The 19,823-nt window shown below is 36.9% G+C and overlaps 1 protein-coding gene and 1 long non-coding RNA gene across 2 annotated transcripts; one reads left to right on the forward strand and one right to left on the reverse strand.

Moving 5' to 3' along the window:
- Window positions 1-2,308: 2,308 nt before the first annotated feature.
- On the reverse strand, window positions 2,309-3,554 carry LOC148935237 (uncharacterized). Its single transcript, XM_089081507.1, has 3 exons — window positions 3,098-3,554; window positions 2,912-2,970; window positions 2,309-2,827 (listed from the first exon to the last, which is right to left on the reverse strand). The coding sequence occupies exons 1-3, from the start codon at window positions 3,552-3,554 to the stop codon at window positions 2,309-2,311; spliced, it is 1,035 nt and encodes a 344-aa protein (XP_088937633.1).
- Window positions 3,555-8,957: 5,403 nt separating this feature from the next.
- On the forward strand, window positions 8,958-15,537 carry LOC148935238 (uncharacterized). The gene is made up of 2 exons (XR_016140410.1): window positions 8,958-12,211; window positions 12,346-15,537. It is a non-coding gene; the product is annotated as an uncharacterized LOC148935238 (long non-coding RNA).
- Window positions 15,538-19,823: the final 4,286 nt, after the last annotated feature.

Below are 19,823 nucleotides of genomic sequence, written 5' to 3' on the forward strand. Positions count from 1 at the left end.
GACGACCACGATTGCAACGCGCGATACGGGGAATTCCGCGGATCTGTGCGCGTTGCGATGCGTCGATGCGGTGTTGGTATTAGAAAATAGAATGTATGTGGCGTATCGACATTACTTATGGTCGGTCGATCTAAACGGAAAATCTTACGGCAGGTCGTTGTTACTGACTATCGTGTGTTTTCTTCCTGATAATTTTACGCGTTTGGCGGGTGCGTATCGACGACCCTCGGGCCAACTCGTATTGTTTGTTGACGATACAATTTATATAGAATATCCGAGTTTTGAGTTAGTACCGGGTTGGCCGAGGAAATTGAAAGATATGAATCTTCCTCCTAATGCGAAAATTAAAGCAAGATTAATACTAACGCGGGACGAACGTTCGCGATTTACAACGACGAGATCGTGGCCGAGATCGACGATTGCTCGATGATAGCCGTTAGGCATAATTCGTTGCATGCAATATTTCCTGGGATTCCACCCGCTGTAATGTCTGCCGTTCGATACATCGACGGTAATCTGTACTTTTTTGTTAAACGACAGTTCTTCAAATATAATGAATTTATTAGAAGCGTAACGTATGGCTGATAAATTTGATTCAGAGATTTTTGGTATCGTGTGTCCAAAGGACGGATTGTTAGAGCAATTGCGCGCTCTTTTGAAAAGACTCGCTCAGATGAGGAACGTATTTTCGAGCGAGGACGATTTAGAAGAGGAGAGAGAGAAGGAAGAGGCACGGAAATTTTCGCATAGTGTATAGAGCTAAGAATACGAAACATTTACGAACAGTAAACGCGATCTCTTCGATCGTAAAGATGTACGATATCGAGCGCTCGCAGGATTCCGAGACACGCCGAGTCGACGAGAGTGATGACGCGAAAAGGAGAAAGAGGACGCTCGACGATGACAGATCGATCGCGTCGAGTCATAGTAACGCCGGTTATACGAATAATTCAGTTAGAATTCTAGAACGAAAATATTCCTTGACTAAGACGGGATACAAGTTTCTTAATGTATGTGTCACTTTTGAGCGCTCTTCGCGCGTGAATATTATTCTGGAAGATAGTCATGGCAAGGAGGTCTCGATGTCGCCCGACGTGGAGGCAGCTTGTCGAGCAACGAGACGTTCTCTTGAAGTATCTGCAGAGTACCAACGGAGAACCGTCCTTTCCAGCCCCGTTGCATATTGGAAATATGACCGTGCGTTTCGGAAAAATCAACAACTTGACGATATTGTGCCTGGAAACATCCGCGGCTCGCTTGGCCATGTCGAAGGAAACAATGAATAATATGTTCGAGCTCGAGCATTGCATCAGTCGACTCGTTATCTCGTTGACCAAGATATTAGGAAAAATCAATGCGAAATTGGCACGTTTCAAGGATATTGCGTTAACCGCTAAGGATACGGAAAATATCTCGAAAGTTATACGCGATAGCGTATGCCTACGATCGTAACGACATTATCGATTGCGAACTCGTTGCTCTGTACTTTGGGATGTAAGATTGAGATGAAATAAAAGTGAGATATATCGTAAACAATGTTTTGTGTATTTCTTCAAGCATATATATATATATATATATATATATATATAAATATATATATATATAAGTATAGCGAGCGATAAAAAAATTCGATTATAGTATAAGCAATGAATCTAATTATAATATATAAGCACTGAATCTAATATATAATACAATGATTAAAAACTAATTTGACATATGATATAAGTCGTTAATGCGATATTACAATTCGGTGATTCCCGTCGTTTTGACCATCAGTCGTACAATTTGCACACGTTCTCCATAGCGCAATGTTTCGCGTGACGCTCGCAGTGAAATGCTCGAACGTTGTCCAGAGTGCTTAGGCGCCCTATATCCTCGAAATCCGCGTTAATAGTCTCGACGATCACGTCGTGATCCGCGATGACGTCGCAGCCGAGAATTTCCTCTAACCACTTCTTTTTCTCCAAGTCTTTGACGTACACTCGTTTAGGCGCGTCTCGCGATTGATCGCACACGCCGTTTCGAATCACATGCTTCGAGAGTCTGTACGCGACGTCGCCGTCGCTCCACTGCAGGCCGTGATGATTGGAGGTTCCAATCACAATCCAACACGCTTTAGATTTTTCCATTTTTGTAAGAAGATTCCAGGGTATCGCTTCTCGAAATATTCGATGGGTCAGCTCTTTTCCATTTTTTAATATTGCCACCTCTTTAACCATAAATTTTTCCCGAACGGTAAAATCTTGCAGATCGACGAAGATCGGTATGTTCGGCATCGTTCTCGTAGGAAAACCGCGATTACGTGAGTTTACGACGTGAGTACGACGTTCGTCAGTGGGTTATACTCTACAACTCTATTGTGAATGATGAGACAATAAGCCGTTGTGTTAGCTGGAACGTTCTCTTTGCATTCGAATTCTATGCGAACGTCGACGGTGGCGCTCTTGATCGATTCGTTCTGGTGGGAGCAATCGATGACCACTAGCGGACCATATTGCAGAAATCTAGTGACAGACATAAACAGTTCGCAAGTCTCACACCCGTAATACGTCTTTCGAAATTTTAGATACATATCGTACAGTACTGCGAACTTGTTTCGCTCGAAATCTAGATTCATATTGTCGTAGGGATAGAACTCGGAATTCAAATAGAGTTTTACATTAGTCAGCTTACAATTGTCGAATTTAGAAATGTCTTCTGACGGTACGTTTTTTTTTCCAGTCTGTAGCGCAAAGATCACGTATCGCGGTTTCTCCAATTGCGTTGCCGCTTTTACCGCCCAGGAATGCTTGGTCGTACTTTGCAACAGCGGAAATTCGTATAGATCCTACGAACGAAAGCCCATGCTCAGATATCGTCCACTGTCCAACGTTCGCAGAAGCGATAGTTTGTTAACGTCATTAAGTATCACGTGTGGCATTTGCCACTGTATTCTTAACAAGGTGATCTTCGGTTTCTGATCTGAATACGCTACGACGCAATTGTTATCGTTGCGAGCGCGTATCAGAATGAGTTCGTGTCGCGCGTTTATCACTATGCGTTTGTAATCCTCGCAGAAATCAAGGAGTACGTTGAGAGGCACACAAAAGAGGCATACAAAAGTTGAAATCGTCCAACGCTATAGGCGGTATTTCCCATCCGGTGTTTTGTAAAACTCTATCTCTCTCGTAGCTCAACGATGCATAGTTTTTCATCAAGATCGTTATGCCGACGTTTCTGCTCTTATCGATCTCCACGCCATTAAGCTCGTATCGAATTTCGTCGAACATAAACGCGACGCAGTTATTGACTAGCTTTGTTCTCGTAACTTCTTTCGCCGTGCCTTCCGTCGCCGTGCCTTCCTTCGCGCTCTCTCTCGTCGCGAATTTTCCCTCGATGTATAGAAAACTTTCACACGGCAATGTATACAGATCCTGTTGCTGAATAGGTATTCGTATCTCGTCGTTGTATCCGAACGTAGTGTTAGCATATGGATTGTAAGTGTGAGTTTCTATTTTCACGATACGATCGTCAAAGATCGGGACACCTTCGATACTTAAAATGTCACTCGCCATGTCGATTCTTCACGACGAAACCTAAAGATCTTAAGAATGCAACGTTCGCGGCGTTCAGCTCGTTCGCTCTTCCCTCGTGTGCCTTCCTCGTCGCGTCGTTTTGCGGTAAGATCGCGGATGTAACGTTTGCGTCTCCTCTTTCTCTCGAGTACCACTCATTCAGAACGAGCATCTTTTGCTCTTGCGCAATTCTCTCTAATGCCTTCGTCGTCGCACGTGAAGTCACGCCGTTATCTCTTCTCCGCGAAAATCGATCGGTCGCTCGTCTTGATCCACTATTCGAAGCGTGATATCGGTAACGTTTCGCGCGATGATCGGAAAGTAAATGATCGATGTTGGAGCGTTCGACAGTTTATATCCCGGAGGAACATTCGGCGAAAACTCGTGTATCGTGTGAACCGGCTCGTTATTGCTGTACGCACCTGCGGTGATATTGCATTCCACCCGAATGATATTTACGCCCATGATATTCACGAGTCCGTCGGATGTATGCCATTTGTTCGGTCGTAGCACGCGCGACGATGAGAATCCCAGGAGCGAACCGATATTGTTTGGTTTCGCGAAATCGATTTGATGCTCGCATCTAATTTCACTTCTCATAGTGTTCTCATTGGCTCGAATAATCAGAGACCGCGCGCCTCTCTCGCCCTCGTCGCTCTCGTCATAGACGGTGTCGTCGCTCTCGTCATCGTCGCTCGTCCTCTTGCTTTCGTCGATCTTTCGCTTTTTAGAAATAGCGGCGTTTAGATATCTGTCTATCGTACTTAATTCGTACGAACCTTCGGGAATCACGATCGTTTTGTCGTCGTAATAGAACTTATTATTCGTGGAATCGACATTCGGTATAGTGTTATACGTCTCGAAATTCGTGAGACCTAACTCGTAATCGTCATCGCTCAGATCTAAAATAGCACGCCGTGAGAACGCTACTCTTACCGGTGAACGAAAGACTCAGCGACATCGCGACCGATTTTCGAGAGAAATCGCAAGCACAACTGACCGCAAATGTTCTGATCGTACGTCTGATACGATCCGCGATTGTACGTTATATTTACGCCGCCGAGATATCTCTCGATGGATGGATATTTACTCTAATTTCTTAAGAGGAAAAGCCTCTACCTACTTAGTGAAGCAATCCGTTACCAACAAATATCTATTTCCGGAAGCAGAAATCGGTAAAGAACCAAGAACATCCTTTTGTACTCTTTCAAAAGGAGCACCCACGTTATAAATTTGAAGGGAAGATTTCCTCTTTTCCAAAGGACCCTTTCTAGTAACATAAACTTTACAAGTTCTACACCAATGTTTCACATCCTGCTTACAGGTCGCCCAGAAGAACCTCTTTCGAATTTTTTCCAAGGTTTTATTGACACCAAAATGTCCACCAGTTGGAGAATCATGCTTTCCTCAAAATTTGCTGAACCATTTTTTCTGGAACTATTGTTTGAAAAATAAATGTTTTTAAATCTGGAGACTCCCATCTTCTATAAAGAACTCCTTCTCGGAGAACAAGAGAATCTCATTGGGACCAATAAATTTTTGTAGAAACATCTCTTGAAGCAATTTCCTCTCGGAGAGGACGTCTGTTCAATTCTTTCCCACGAAGGATATTAACGATAGATGGGTCCTCCAATTGTGCCGCTCTTCAAACTTTCGGCTCTATTCTTTCAAAAACAATTCTGCCTATATAATTCTTCTTAATTTCCTCTTCTCTCTTCTCAACTCTACTGCAATAATTGCAGACATTCTCTACACAAGGACGTCTAAACAACGCAACGGCGTTCCCATGAGATTTTTCAGCACGATGTAAAATTTCAAAATTGTATTGTTGAACGTTCCAACCAACGGGCCAACTGTCCCTCCAATTCCCTAAAAAACATCAACCACTGTAAAGAAATATGGTCAGTTCTAATTAAAACCTCTCGTCCATATAAATAATGATGAAAATTCTTCAAAGAATCCACAATCGCTAATAACTCGCGATGAGTCACACAGTAATTTCTTTTTGTTTTACTAAATACTCGATTATAATATGCGATAACCTTTTCCTTATCTTCCTGTATTTGAGACAAAACAGCGCTAATATCGTGATTAGAAGCATCAGTATCAAGAATAAACTTCCCTGTTTTGGACGAAATTTTTGGACGGAAAGGATAAAATAGGAGAAGAAATAAAAAATTGTTTTAACTTTTCAAATGCCTCCTATTATTCGTTCCATGTAAATCTACACTGATTTTCCGTTAAAAAAAAAATAAACGCTTAGCAATCAAAGAAAAACCTTTCACAAATTTTTCTGTAATACGAATAAAATCCTAAGAAGCTACGCACCTGCTTCTTATTCCGAGGAACAGGCCAATCCCGTACACAAGCAATCTTCTCTGAATCTGTTGAGACCCCTTCTCTAGAAACCTCATGGCCTAAATATTTTATCTTTCTACTAAAGAAAGAATATTTTTTTGGATTAATTTTCAAATTTGCCGATATTAAACGAAGAAAGACTTCTCGAAGATTATCTAACATTTGCTCAAAAGTTTTGCTGTAAATAACAACGTCATCTAAATAGACTAAACAGATTTTATTTAATATTTGATGAAGAACCTTCTTCAATCACTCAAAGATTGCTGGAGCATTATAGTCCAAAAGGCATAACAGTGAACTGCCATAAATCTTTGTCTATCAAAAATGCCGTTTTCCCCTTATTCTGAGAACGCAATTTGCTAATACCCATTTTTCAAATCAAATGTAGAAAACCAGGAATTTCCATATAACCGATCATCGATAAGAAGATCATCGATTCTGAGCAACGGATAAGAATCCTTCTTGGTGACGGCATTGAGTTTTCTATAATCGACGCAGAATCTCAATGTTCCATTTTTCTTTTTCACCATAATCGCCATAAGGAGTTACCTAAGAACTATCTTCAGTTACATCTTATTGCGTCATCTCCTCAAGAATATTTTCTTGTCACGCATTTGCAAAGGAATTCGCCTAGTGTTAAATACTAACTGTTTAATAGGGTTAGATTTTCCAACCGTAATAGAATGGTCAATTATTGAACAATTTGCTGCAACAATATCTTCAGAAAAGACATTCTGAAATTCAATAATGAATTCAGCAAAACACGTTTTTTGCAGAATATCCAATTTTTCAGAATTCCTCTCAAAGAATTCTAACAAGAAATCTGGGACTTTATTAATAAGATCGCTTATCCGCGAACAAGAAAATTTTTTTCCTTTTTTGTTTCTCATTAAAAACTAAATCAAAGACTTTATTTTGTCCAACCTTAGAGAAAAAATCCGTCCCTAAGATGCATTCATCACTAATTTTCGCTACGTACAAGGAGAAATCTAACTTATTTACCAAGCTTTACTCCAACGACAATCTTAAAATCAATGGGAACTACTTTTCCTGTTGGATATTTCAATTTCCTACCCAAAGCCGTTGATTTGATTTAACAAAATTGCTATTAAGAATTGAAACCCAATCAAAGTCCATATCAATCCTAAAAATATATATTTGCCCATCAACAGAACTCTGAAAACAAAAATCACTTGAATTCCTCCCCAAATTCCGCAAAGAAAAATATTTTTCTTTTTCAGCAGAGCTCAATGAATTTTCCCCACAGAGCTTAACTAACTCGAGTTTCCTTGCTTCGAATTAAAAAGTGAAGGGCATTCTGACCGGAAATATTCCTTGATCCCGCATTGTCAACACTCTTTCCCACTTACAAATTTAGAAAAATTCTTTTGTTTTATAAATTTCGTCTCTTCCGTTTTATCCCTTCCGTAAAAATCTCTTTCCTTTTCTTCTGCAAATCCGCGCTCACTTTTAAAGTCCTCCTGCCGTATCTCTTTTCTTCTCTCGAGGTTTCGAAAAACTATTTTTTTTTTATAATTTTAATAGCTACAGCCCTTTCCACCGTCGCTCTTGAAGACCCTTCCAATTGAAGCGTTCATTTAAGAAAATCCGTCCGTGCAACAATAAATTGAGAACACGCAATCTTGTAAATCCGGCGAACACTCGGGATAAGCCAAACGAGATAAATGTTCCAAATCGGATCCTAAAGAAGCTAAATCTTCCCCAAAATTTTGTCTCCGATTTGTAAATTGCATATAAAAATTTTGAGCCGAAAATTTCTCACCAAACTCTAACTTAGATACGAGCTCGGAGAATCGTGAATTCTCCAAATCTGTTCCCCCCTTCAAAACTGTACGCACTTTTCTTTTCAAACATGTGGCTAACACGATTCCTTTTTCCGAATCCCCTAAGCTTTTGCTCGCGCAATTAAATTAAATTGAGCTAAAAATTCGCGCAGCGGGATACTTCCGTCATATGGGCTTAAGTTTAATTCCCAAATTTCTTTCGAATAAATTAAAATTAGACTGGCCTGGCATTTGGCATAGCCTCCTCCGAGCGCTATAAAAATTCAGTTTCACACAGTTGCACTGCTCGCTCTTCTCGAAGAAGACGGAGTTCCTTCTGTGTGGAATGGAGAACGGCCTCCAAACTTGTCATCTCGTCCTGCTCCGGCGTTCGTGTGCAAATCCTCTTCCTCGCCACGTGAGTTGTCCTCCTTATGGAAAATCCTCGTGCCTCATCGTTCTCGATTGGTCTTTCGACACTTCCCGACGCGACGTCCATTGTCCGCGATTCCGGACGAGTCCCCAAAAATGTTGCACTTCCGCGGCAGTCACTCGCACAATTCGCGCTCACACAACTCATGAAAATAAATGGAAGCCGTTTAAAAAGAGAGAACTTTAATAAATAATTATTACACAGCTCGTTTTACAATCTTTAAGCTTCTCAAAACTTCAATTCTTTAAGCGTCCCGCGAGATTTGACGAATCTCTGTCAAATCTCAAATCAATCGATCAATAAACATAAACAATAACGCGTTGGCAAGGATCTTCACAACATTAGTCGGGGGGGAGTCAAAAGCGAGCGGATCACAGACTTCACCTGTCAATATCCATTTTTCAAATCAAATGTAAAAAACCAGGAATTCCCAGATAACCGATCACCGATAAGAAGATCATCGATGCTATATAATATACTAGACTGCTAACTTCGTCCCTTTAACTGTGATCAAGAAATATGAACAACTTTTCGCACATACGCAGAATAAGGTTCACGCATATGCAGAACATCATTCTTATATATTTTTATACACAGGGTGTCCGGCATCGGTCATATCATCTCTCGTGTGCAGATAGAGCTGGTAAAACTGAGTAGAAAAGACCTCTATCATTTTACAATTTTCGCGATAATTATTGAGTTATTAATTATTAAAAATCATCATATTAGTCCGGCCCACCGGCAAATGTAAGCGCGCGGTAAGGCATTCCCGCCCAGCGATCATCGTTGCTAAGCGCGCGAGGAATTATTTTCTTCAATATATTAGCTATAATCGCTTGAAGTAAACAATTTCTCACGCGCCTATCAACGATGATCGCCGGGCGGGAGTATTTTACCGCGCGCTTGCATTTGCCGGTGGGCCGGGCTAAGACGGTGATTTTTAAGAATTAATAACTCGATAATTATTGAGAAAATTACAAAATAATAGAGGACTTTTCTACTTAATTTTATCAGCTCTACTTACACATGAGAGATGATATAACCAATGCACACCCTGTATGTACTCGAGAAGAGATTATAAACAAGATAAAATTTAAGAATCTTTATTTAAGTTTTAACAAATTTTGTAAATATATAATAAAATTTATATATTTTAGAAAATGTGTATAAAAATTAAACAATGTATATTATTATATATACAATTTTTGTTTGAGAAAAGTCTTGTTTTATTTATCTTTTTTTTGTATAATAAAAATATCAATGTAATATTTATTAAATATGTGGAAATCTAAAATGTATTATATTAAAATTATATAATTTGACACACACACACACACACACACACACACACACACACACACACACACACACACACACACAAAGCTTTTTCTATCATTATTTACAGTTTCTTTTTTTTTTTAATTTACCTAAACATATGATTCTTGCCTTTGTCTTTATTTCCAGCATTTGGAATTAAATATTTTACAATATCTCGGCATTTTTTAAAAAATCTTAAAATATATTTATTTAAAATAGTGCTTTCAACTTTCCAATAAATATATAATTCTTTTGACATTTTTGAAAAAATTGAATATATACTTAAGAATCAATCAGAGAACAGAGAGGCTGATCATATAACTGTCTTGCCATCTCTTTCTCATACTTAAGGTTTCCTATACTGTGCATCCACTTCGCGCAGGCATCACTTGTACATAAGGCAAAAAGTAGGAGTGTAGTATATAGAAGTCTGTGGGACTACCACTCGGCCACAATAATATCATTGATTGATTTTTGTTCTTTATATAAATAAATGACCTTTAAAAAACATAGAAGAAGTACGTCATGACTTTTCCGACAATCCAATAGAATTAAGTATAGGATTTTAATTTTAATTCTTTGCGTTCGTTGTGAATTGTAATTATCATATTAAATAATAAATCTTGTCTTTATTTGTAACATTCAAAAAAATTTCATTAGTTTTACATTTTCATTATTTTCCTTATTTGGTCGAGCAGCGTCAAGTGTTTTTGCATAAAAATTTTATTTATTTTCGATGACCGAGAACAGAATTCGGCGGACTTCCGGTATATTTGGGAATCAACTTGGCATTGAAGGTTTTGCTCTTCCATGACAGGAGATCGTTTCCACACCGTGTTACGCGGTTGTCATTCCTATCTTCTGAGATTATAATTTCGCTCGGGTTAAGTGAATTCGAGCTAGTTCGAATGCCTCCTCCAGGTGCTTCCGATTGACCTCAGGCGGTGTAGCAACGACGGGTATTTCCCAGTCATTCGGATAGGGCCGCATGAGCTCATGGTTTAGATAGGCGGGCGTGTATCCCGTGTCTTTGTGTTGAGCGGTGTTTACAGCAAAATGCAATGTTGCGATGTGCTCGTCTCACCTCTGATGACGTTTCCCACGTATTGACTGAGCATCGTCTTCATGGTTCTATTGGTTCGTTGCACTGGGTTACAGTGTGTGGTGTATATATCAGTGGGTGGTTTGATGACGGATGCCGAATGCCTCCAAAGCAGAATTGGCGGGAGATAAATTGCGTATCGTTGTCCAAAATTAATTCTTGGGAACATCTGTGTCGATAGATGATACGATTGATTATTCGAGCCAGACTTGCTGCCTTTCGGAGGGGCACCATTTCCACCCATTTGTTAAAGCAATCTTGGTGGTCAACGGCCAAGTGCCTTCGAACGAGGCAACAATCCAGGTCCACTTGCTGCCATGGCGCCGTGATTGGAGCGGATATGGAGACATCCCGCGGGTGATTGCTGCATTGGCTTGTGCATCAGGTGATTAGCGCATTGTCGCACATAATGCGCAATCTCTCGGAACATGCCCTGCCAGTAATATAGTCAGGTGGTTTGGGCTATGATCTTGGTTATTCTTAGATGTTCAGAGGCCGGTTCGTCATGCATCCGTCGTATTATGTTGGATCGGTCTTCCCGGAATGCGCTCTGCTTTTATTGTTTCTCCGCCGGTGTGTCTCGGAAGTTTAGGTCGTGGAGGATGTGCCGATAAAGATGGCCTGCGCAAATTTCATGATCGGATCACTCGGTGGATCGCGCTCTTACTCCTCTTTCTCCGATATCATGGACAGCGAGAGTTCCAACACAGGTCTCTTACTCGCGAGAGAGAGCATCTGCCACTCAGTTGAGAGCCCTCTTTTGATATCGGAAAATCATATTGTTGATGCTTGAAAAGTCACCTTCCCAAACCGGATGGGACTTTGAGTTGGTGAAGCCACTTCAGAAACTGATGATCGGTGATCACAGTAAATCCTTCGGTATTCCCTTCCACATAGTCGTGCATCCATCGTATTCTCCAGACCACGACGAGGCATTCGAGTTTGGTGGCGCTGTAGTTGCGTTTTGTCGAGTTAAGAGTATGGTTGGCGTATGCGATGACTTCATCATCCAGCTGCTAGGTTAGCAGCTAGGTTAATACTTAATGTTAATAGGGGTGCTCCGAGGTCGTAAGAAGTCAGGGCAGGCCATGGGTGTCGTGGTGAGAGTCTCCTTCAATCGTTGGACCGCCTGTTCTTTGGCTCTCCTCACGTCTACTTCGTGAAGCGAGTAAAGGGGACAGCGAGAATCCGTTAATCATGGATTAACTTGTTGATAACAGGGTTCAAGAGAAGGGAGGACATTCAAACTTACTAACAACGTATTGATTAACAAATATCATTTATTGTACTACTAGTTATTTACAAAGAGTAGGTGTGTGTGTGTGTGTGTGTGTGTGTGTGTGTGTGTGTGTGTGTGTGTGTGTGTGTGTGTGTGTGTGTGTGTGTGTGTGTGTGTGTGTGTGTGTGTGTGTGTGATCTGGCGTAGTGTGATGTATTGCACACAGATAGTCGCGGCGGTATAATATTATTTACAAAGGTAGTCAAGGCTTACAGAAGCAGTATGAAAGAATAGCGGTTGGTTTGCAGCGCAAATAATCATGCGGAAAATCATACAGTGGTCGATACACGGCGCAAGTGGGATACGATCGTGCGAAGGATCAGTATGCGGTGCAAACTACGGGGTACAATCATGCGAAGGATCGTATAGCGGTCGATGTGCGGTGTAAGTGAGACTTACATGTTAACTATGCAGACTTAACTATGCATGTTTACAATATTATAACTATTTATATATTTATATTTTTTAATTATTTATATACTAATCTTTTAATATAATTTAATCATATCGGTTTCCAGTATCGGCATTACGGAAAACGTATGCCATGACAATCTATTCGGATGGGCAGTCTCAAAACATACGGGATGTCTATCCTACATCTGTCTGCCAGCCGCACCTGACCTTCGTGTTCATCTGATACGAAGTGTAGGTCTTGGGCCAGGCGAGCGATTTCTTGGTTTATAAATGATATTTCTGCCCGTGTCTATGAGAGTTTGCAGCGATTGGTTGGCGAGGAACACAGATGCGGCCGTGGCAAAAATGAGATGGTTAAGGCCGGTTTTTCTGGTCCTGGAGGCGTTTTCCGGTAGTGGATGATAGTCACGCATAAAAACGCCGTCTTTGCCGCACTGCGAGCAAAAATGACGGGACCGTCGCCGGCAATTTGCGCGCGTGTGTCCCCGCTTTGCATCGCCAGTAGCATTGGGCTGCGTTATAGGCGATCACAGATTTATGCGGTTTTTCCTCTTTGAGTGCTCATCACTGGCTTGTATTGCCTCGAATTCCACACAGCGCGTTGCAGGACGAGGAGCGAGCGCATGTTTTTCTGTCGAATGTACAATTTATATTCTGGATACAAATTTTCGTAGAGTTGCTCCATTTGAGCGTTCTCATTAAAATTCCCGACGCGGCGCATCAATATAGGTCGATCGCATATTTGGCGTATGCTTCGCCGAGGCGTTGGATGCCTCCAGTGATTTTATGGAATAGTTGGACGTGGTATCGATGTGGCAAGTATTGCACCCGAAAGTCGTCAACGAAATCGTTCTATGAGGTCCACGATATCCGATTGTTTCGATATCAAAATAAGGTGCTGCCTCGTAATATTTCCGGCAATCTGAGTAGCATATGCTCCTCGTACCCGTATACAACGCGAAGTTTCTCGACGCGCTCCAGGAATGCCCACGGGTTGCGTCCGTCAAAGTGGCAGCCCCATTTTCGGATTTAATTGATTATTTTCGCGGTCTGTGTTATATCTATGTCGCATAGTGGGATAAATCTGGGAACAGCGGCCAAACATATACATTTTGCAATATTTTTTTAAACAAAAATTAATTACATAACTTTTTTTAGAATAAATTAAGGTAAGAAAATACATATTTGAATAAAAAAATAATAAATTTGTCAACTTTATTCCGTAAAAGTAATACACTTTTATCAATTTTGAAGGATGTATTTTTAGTCAATTTTAAATATCAATTTAAAAAAAAAATATATATTGAAATTGATAAAGAGTCAGTATTTGTAAAGAATCATTATTTTCATATTTGTATGTAGAATACACATAAAAATAATAAAATACTGATTGTATTTCTTTTTTTCTAAGATTGTCAAAATGAACTAGTAATTCAAGGCCTATTAATGAAAATATGTCAGTCTTTCAACTTATTTTTTATTAACACAGACAGCCGCAGAGAGTTCGGGGTTTGCACGAAACTCATCTTCAAAATGTTCCCTAAATATTGGTGATAAATTCATTTGCGGATATTTGCTGATTTAGAAGTTGCGAGTAAAATAAGAATGATTTTAAAGGCGCGGCCAGTTGCGTTGCATCATAACGACACATCATACAGACCATTCAAATGTACTAAATATTTTTTATTAACATTAGTAACATTAAATACTAATGATAAGTAATAATTGTTAATTACTCATACACACACACACACACACACACACGCACGCACGCACGCACGCACGCACGCACGCACGCACGCACGCACGCACGCACGCACGCACGCACGCACGCACGCACGCACGCACGCACGCACGCACGCACGCACGCACGCACGCACGTATGCACGCGTGTACATTTAGCATCTAGTACATCATCTTTTGTATGTAAATGCTGCATATTTTTTTCAATACTACATGTGTTTTTTTTGCACCAATTGATTTATTTTGTTATTTTGCGTAAAGGTATTAAAGGTATTAAAATTATTGAAAACTGAATATTTTGTAAAATATTTTGTATTTTTTATTAAAATACTGTAACTTTCTTATAACTCGAAAAATATTTAATGAAATAATTTTTTACAGTGTTTTAAAAAGCTCTTGACATCAGTTATTAGAGTCTGAAATAAAAAATAGGATGTTTTTTTCGAAAAAATCGATGTAACCTGTACCTGATCACCCAAGGTCAAACTGATAAGATCAGTAAATAGATGTTTTTAAGCCCTACAACTTTTGTCTGAAATATTTTTCTTAAACCTTATACTTTCCGAGTTCAGGGGTATCGGCTTTTTTTTCCATCCTATATATACGCATGTTTGTGGATGATATTTATTAAAAAAGTATATAAAATTCTTCTATATTGAAACATTTAATAAATCCAATAGTTCTACAATTATATAATTCTTTTAATAACAAATTTGGGAAACACATTTCATTTAAAGATATAGATTTTTATTAGTCATTCGGAAATGTTTAATTTTAAATATATATAAAAAACAAATATAAATGTATAGATTTGCATTTATTCACAATATCTTACATAATAATCTGTTCATTCAAATTAAATCTCGCTTTTTATAACTTTTTTTAAATTTAAAACACGTTTCTTACCGTGTTATTGAAGCGAAGTGTTAAACATTTAATTACATTATTACTGAGAGAGACATTAATTCGAAAGATACTAAAATATTATGGTATATAAATTACATACAGAACTTTAGATTTGATTTTTTCGCGAGTTTAAGGATTGTATCGACTGATTTTGCTATGCGTTAGTGAAGGTATATATACAATACATATTTCAAATTCAGCAAAATTCAAGAAAATTCTTTTTAATATTCTGCTTATAAATATTTTGATAATTATTATAATGATACAATGATATTATCTTTGATTAGTTTAGTATTAACATAGACTATTATCTTAAAATTTTCCAAATCTATAAATTGAACTAATACTGGATTAGAGAATAAATCTTAACAATTGATCTATATACGTTATATTAGTATATAATTATTACAAAATCGCATTGATTATTGGAAGAAACGCAAGTTTAATGTTATTACAGTAATAATATATAATAACAGTTGAGGAATAAAAGTTGAGAGGGAGCAAAAATATAATAGTCATTATTGTTTTTCGACTCTTAGTATACTCAGTATATACTATAATTTTATACTACTTAATTTAAAATTGATGTTAATATTATATTTTTTGCGTAACGTAATAGTAACATTAAAAAAAATTAATGTTACTGCTATGTTATAATATTAAAACTATATTATCTATTTGAAAATTGTATTTTAAGAATATTCTGCATTTATAATACAAATTCTGCATTTATAATACAAATTCCAAATTATTAGATTATATTTAATAAAAAAATTTAAGTTTCATTATCAAAATTTTAATTTTTGAAAATGATAGAACAATAATGATTAACTTATGTTTAATAATAATGATACAATTGATGTTATCAATGAATTCTCTATGCAATTGCGCTTAAAGATACGTTTTTCTTCTACTTTCATTTGACATAAAGGGATGAGAGTATGAGGGTGCAATTCATATTTGCTGCCGCAGTCAGCAATGAAGAGAATTGCACCTTTAATCAAGATTTCTACCAATTTACGAGCGCCGACGGCGCGAAGACAAAGCCTATTGTTGCCGTAACTGGTCGGAGCTTCAAGTGTTCCAACGCAACGGTGAGAGTTGATGCGTATATAACGGGTGTATCAATAAAAATATAAACATATTCTTATTATGTTCATAGTTTATTAAACAATATTTTTATTCATTAAATTTTGTCTACAATAATAAGTAACAGTCATTAAACATGTAATTTGTTATTAAATTACATTGATTTTTAGTTGCAAATTTATTATCATTCTTCGTTTTCAATATTTCGTAAAAAAAATTAATATGCATTTTGTAAAATTAAAATTATTAACTGTAATTATTAACTATTAAATTAAAAGTCTGAAATTATATTAATAATACGTACAAATTAATATAATAATAATATCATGTTTTTTTTATTAGTATAAAAGTAAGAAATAAATTTTTTGACACATTTGTATACAAAAAAATGTAAACTATTATATAAGATTTTATAACAAGAAAAATATTAAATAATACTAAAAGTATCTTATTCTGAAAATTTATTTGATTCTTATTCGATTCGAAATAATCTCTTAATTTTTAAATATATTTGATTTCAAAACGTATATAATTATCAGATTTATTTTGATATAACTAATTAATTATGAAATAAATAACTATTTAGAAGTTACCCTATATACACATATCTTCACTGCCGAGACAGGACAGGCAAAATGAAGATTTTGTAGGAAGTTGATGTTCAGGGACCGTCGAACTAGTCGCTTCGCATCCCAGAAGCCTCTACCCTACTTGCTTCTGGCTAAATTCGCTGTCATTGCGTCCCAAGCAACTTGAAGCCACTCGTAGTTCTGTTTGTGTTTGCTAATTGTGAATTGTCTATTTCTTGCCTGTGGCTTGTGTGCATGTGGTACCAAGAGAGACATACGTTACCTCGATCTGCGAAAACAATATAAGAGAAAGATAGATAGATGGACAGATAGAGACAGAGAAGTAGAAGAATTTAGAGCACAAGCCGCCTGTGCAAGACAAAGTGAGTTTCCGGCTGAAAGCACATTGTGTATAAAATGTTCAGACCAAAGAAAAGCCACTGTCTCGGACAGTCAGGTTGATTTCTTCATTCTCTAGCTATATTTATATTCACTACTGCATCTTTATGCCGTAAACACTCCAAATTTATTTTACTAGGTAATACTTGCATCATCTATTATGTAAAAGGTATTTGTAAGCATAAAGATATGAATGTTTAATCTCTTTTTTTATTTTGATCGCGAATCAAGAATATATCGAGCAATAATAATATGAATGGTTCAATAGTTAATAATAATATAAAACATACAGAATATTTTAATTACATGTATTAATTTGAAAATTAATAATTTTGTTTAAAAGAATAATTATTCATATATAAATTATTAACAACAAGTTATCTTTCTTGTTCTATTGCTTTCATTTTTTTTATACACATAATATATTTATTAAATTATAAAATTTATTCAATGTTATAAAATAATAATAGTCTGCAATATAATATTACTTAAAATACCCTGAAACTATAAAATGTCAAACATTGAAATGTTTATTTGTATAAATTTGTATAATAGTTTTTGTAAAATATTAATTACTAAACATTATAATACAGAATAATTTTTAAAAATGTACATTAAATTATATTATACATTTAATTTCATCATTTAAAATTGTTACATAATAGAAAATGATAGAAAAGTACAAAGAGGCAAAACATTAATAGCAATAATAACAATAATAACAATAATAGCAATATATGAATCATTAATTTACACGAAAAATAAACTATGGCTTATAGGCAACAAAATTAAAATTCTTGTTGGCCATTTAGAAATCTCAATCTTGCAAACGTGGTATACATTTTATTTTAATTATTGTGTGGAATAAACAAGGTTTAATGAACCGTCGGTATTGTGTCATTGAATCGTTTTAACATGTGATAATGAGACAATTTTTAATACCTCTGACATGATATCGCCCCCGTGTAAAATAAAACGATCACTCGTATTGTGAAGAAAGTGTGCACCCTCCGTCGGATGTTGCTGGCCGCAGTGCGGACAGCCCACTCGAAATACGTCCTGTCTCTCTAGAGACAGGGGACATATTGTTTGGTTCAGTAATTCCTCGCGTTATTTCCTATGTTTGCTTTTTATCATTGTAAACTGATATATTGTCCGTAGTAACTCCCCTTGCTATGAAAAACTTATGGGTATGGGAGGAGAAGAGCGATTATATGATGCGATACAGACGACGAAGAGAATATAATGACACGAACCAAAATTTCACTTTGCGAAATTACGAAAACCAGATTATTTGATTATAACGAAGAGCTATGTTTTCTTTATTTTCAGATGTAAATGCATTCGGCAATGAAATATCACTTCTTCATGCTAGACTACATGCACAATGTACGTGCTCGTAAATGAATTTGATAGAGTGATAAAACACTTGTCATAGTGGTCTATTTTTTATTCAGTCGAATATTTTTGGTTGCAGATATTCATTTGCGTTGACATTGAAAAAAAGGTTTCGTGCAATTCTTATCACGGATAAAAATAGTTAGTTTAAATGTAATAGTTTTAATGTAAAACAGATTTAAGATAAAGTTTTAGATAAATTAACACACTTACATAAAGAGAGAGAGAGAGAGAGAGAGATTTATATATAAATGATTAAAATTGAAAATAATAAACCAAGAAATTTGTCACTATCTAACACATTTTATAAGAACGTATTTCTAATATATTCTTATATCTCTTTATATGAAAATATAATTTTCCTATGCCTTTTATTAGATAAATATTTTACTTTATATTAAATTAAAATAAATTTTAAATAAATGTACTCTCTCTCTCTCTCTCTCTCTCTCTCTCTCTCTCTCCTTCTCTCTTTTCTATTTCTTTTTTATCTTGTCACGCTCAATAAAAATTTTCTCTTGACTAATTGTTTATCTATTTATCATAAGATATTATATTGACATGTACTTTACAATCAATGTTTGAGCCTGAACTCTCTTGGGTGTCGCTTAAGTACTTACATGCAATATGTGATATACACTTTCATCATATGGCGTCACACGTGCTCAAAATTATTGAATACTTTTGTCAAATATGACTCAACAAAGAGAAAGGATGTAGTATAATATAAAGTTTAAGTTTAATAACAAAAGAAAGTATTGTTTCTATAAGTTTTATACCGTACAATTATACGTTACAATACAGTCAAAGCCAATTATTCAAATGTAAAGTATCAATTTTATTTAAATTAGAGTTGTAGTTTTTATATTATGTAAACAATTATCATATATATTTATAAAATATTGGAAAGTAACGTTTTAAAAAAGAATTATTCAGCGTCTTCAAAACAATTTGAAAATCAGATATATCTGAATTTGCATAATGATAGATGTATCTATTGGTGGAACGTAATTTATGTTCCTCTTCAGTTAATTACACGAGGGAAGCGTTGATGCTTCAATAGAAGCGGCGAGGCAAGGTGAGACAATGTTTAAAGGGCAATGGTATAATCCGAAGAAAGGCGTCGAAGCGCATAGCGGCGTCGATGGTAAAGTGGGTGTAAGTGAACGGCGAAGGTAGATGGCTACCGAAATGGTAATAGAGGTGTGGTTGTGTCACACACCAGGAGTTGCCGTCTTAGTGAAAGCTAGTATGATCTGGCACGAAAGACAGAGCAGTCTATCTGTCTTTATCAGCCGGATAGGCAGGTAGAACCGAGCCATTCTATCTCTTTCATCCCACTCCTCCTTTCATCTCTCACCATTCTTCTTGTCAAGAGTTACGCCAACGAGATCGGGCGAAAACACCCGATTGGCGTGTCTCTCTCAAACGGGGGAGGACATCATGTACTGCTATTGGCTCCCAGCGAATCCATACTA

Source organism: Pogonomyrmex barbatus, unplaced genomic scaffold, assembly GCF_055798465.1.
Source record: "Pogonomyrmex barbatus isolate J1 unplaced genomic scaffold, ASM5579846v1 scaffold5, whole genome shotgun sequence".
Lineage (NCBI taxonomy): Eukaryota > Metazoa > Arthropoda > Insecta > Hymenoptera > Formicidae > Pogonomyrmex > Pogonomyrmex barbatus.

Bases quoted from the DNA above. Each gene is read 5' to 3' on its own strand.
- LOC148935237 (XM_089081507.1), bottom strand. From the start codon at position 3,554: ATGGCGAGTGACATTTTAAGTATCGAAGGTGTCCCGATCTTTGACGAT. The intron at 2,971-3,097 runs GTATGCCTCTTT...ATTGCGTCGTAG, and splicing joins GTTGGACGATTTCAACTTTT to CGTATTCAGATCAGAAACCG. The intron at 2,828-2,911 runs GTGATACTTAAT...TTTCGTTCGTAG, and splicing joins TACAGTGGCAAATGCCACAC to GATCTATACGAATTTCCGCT.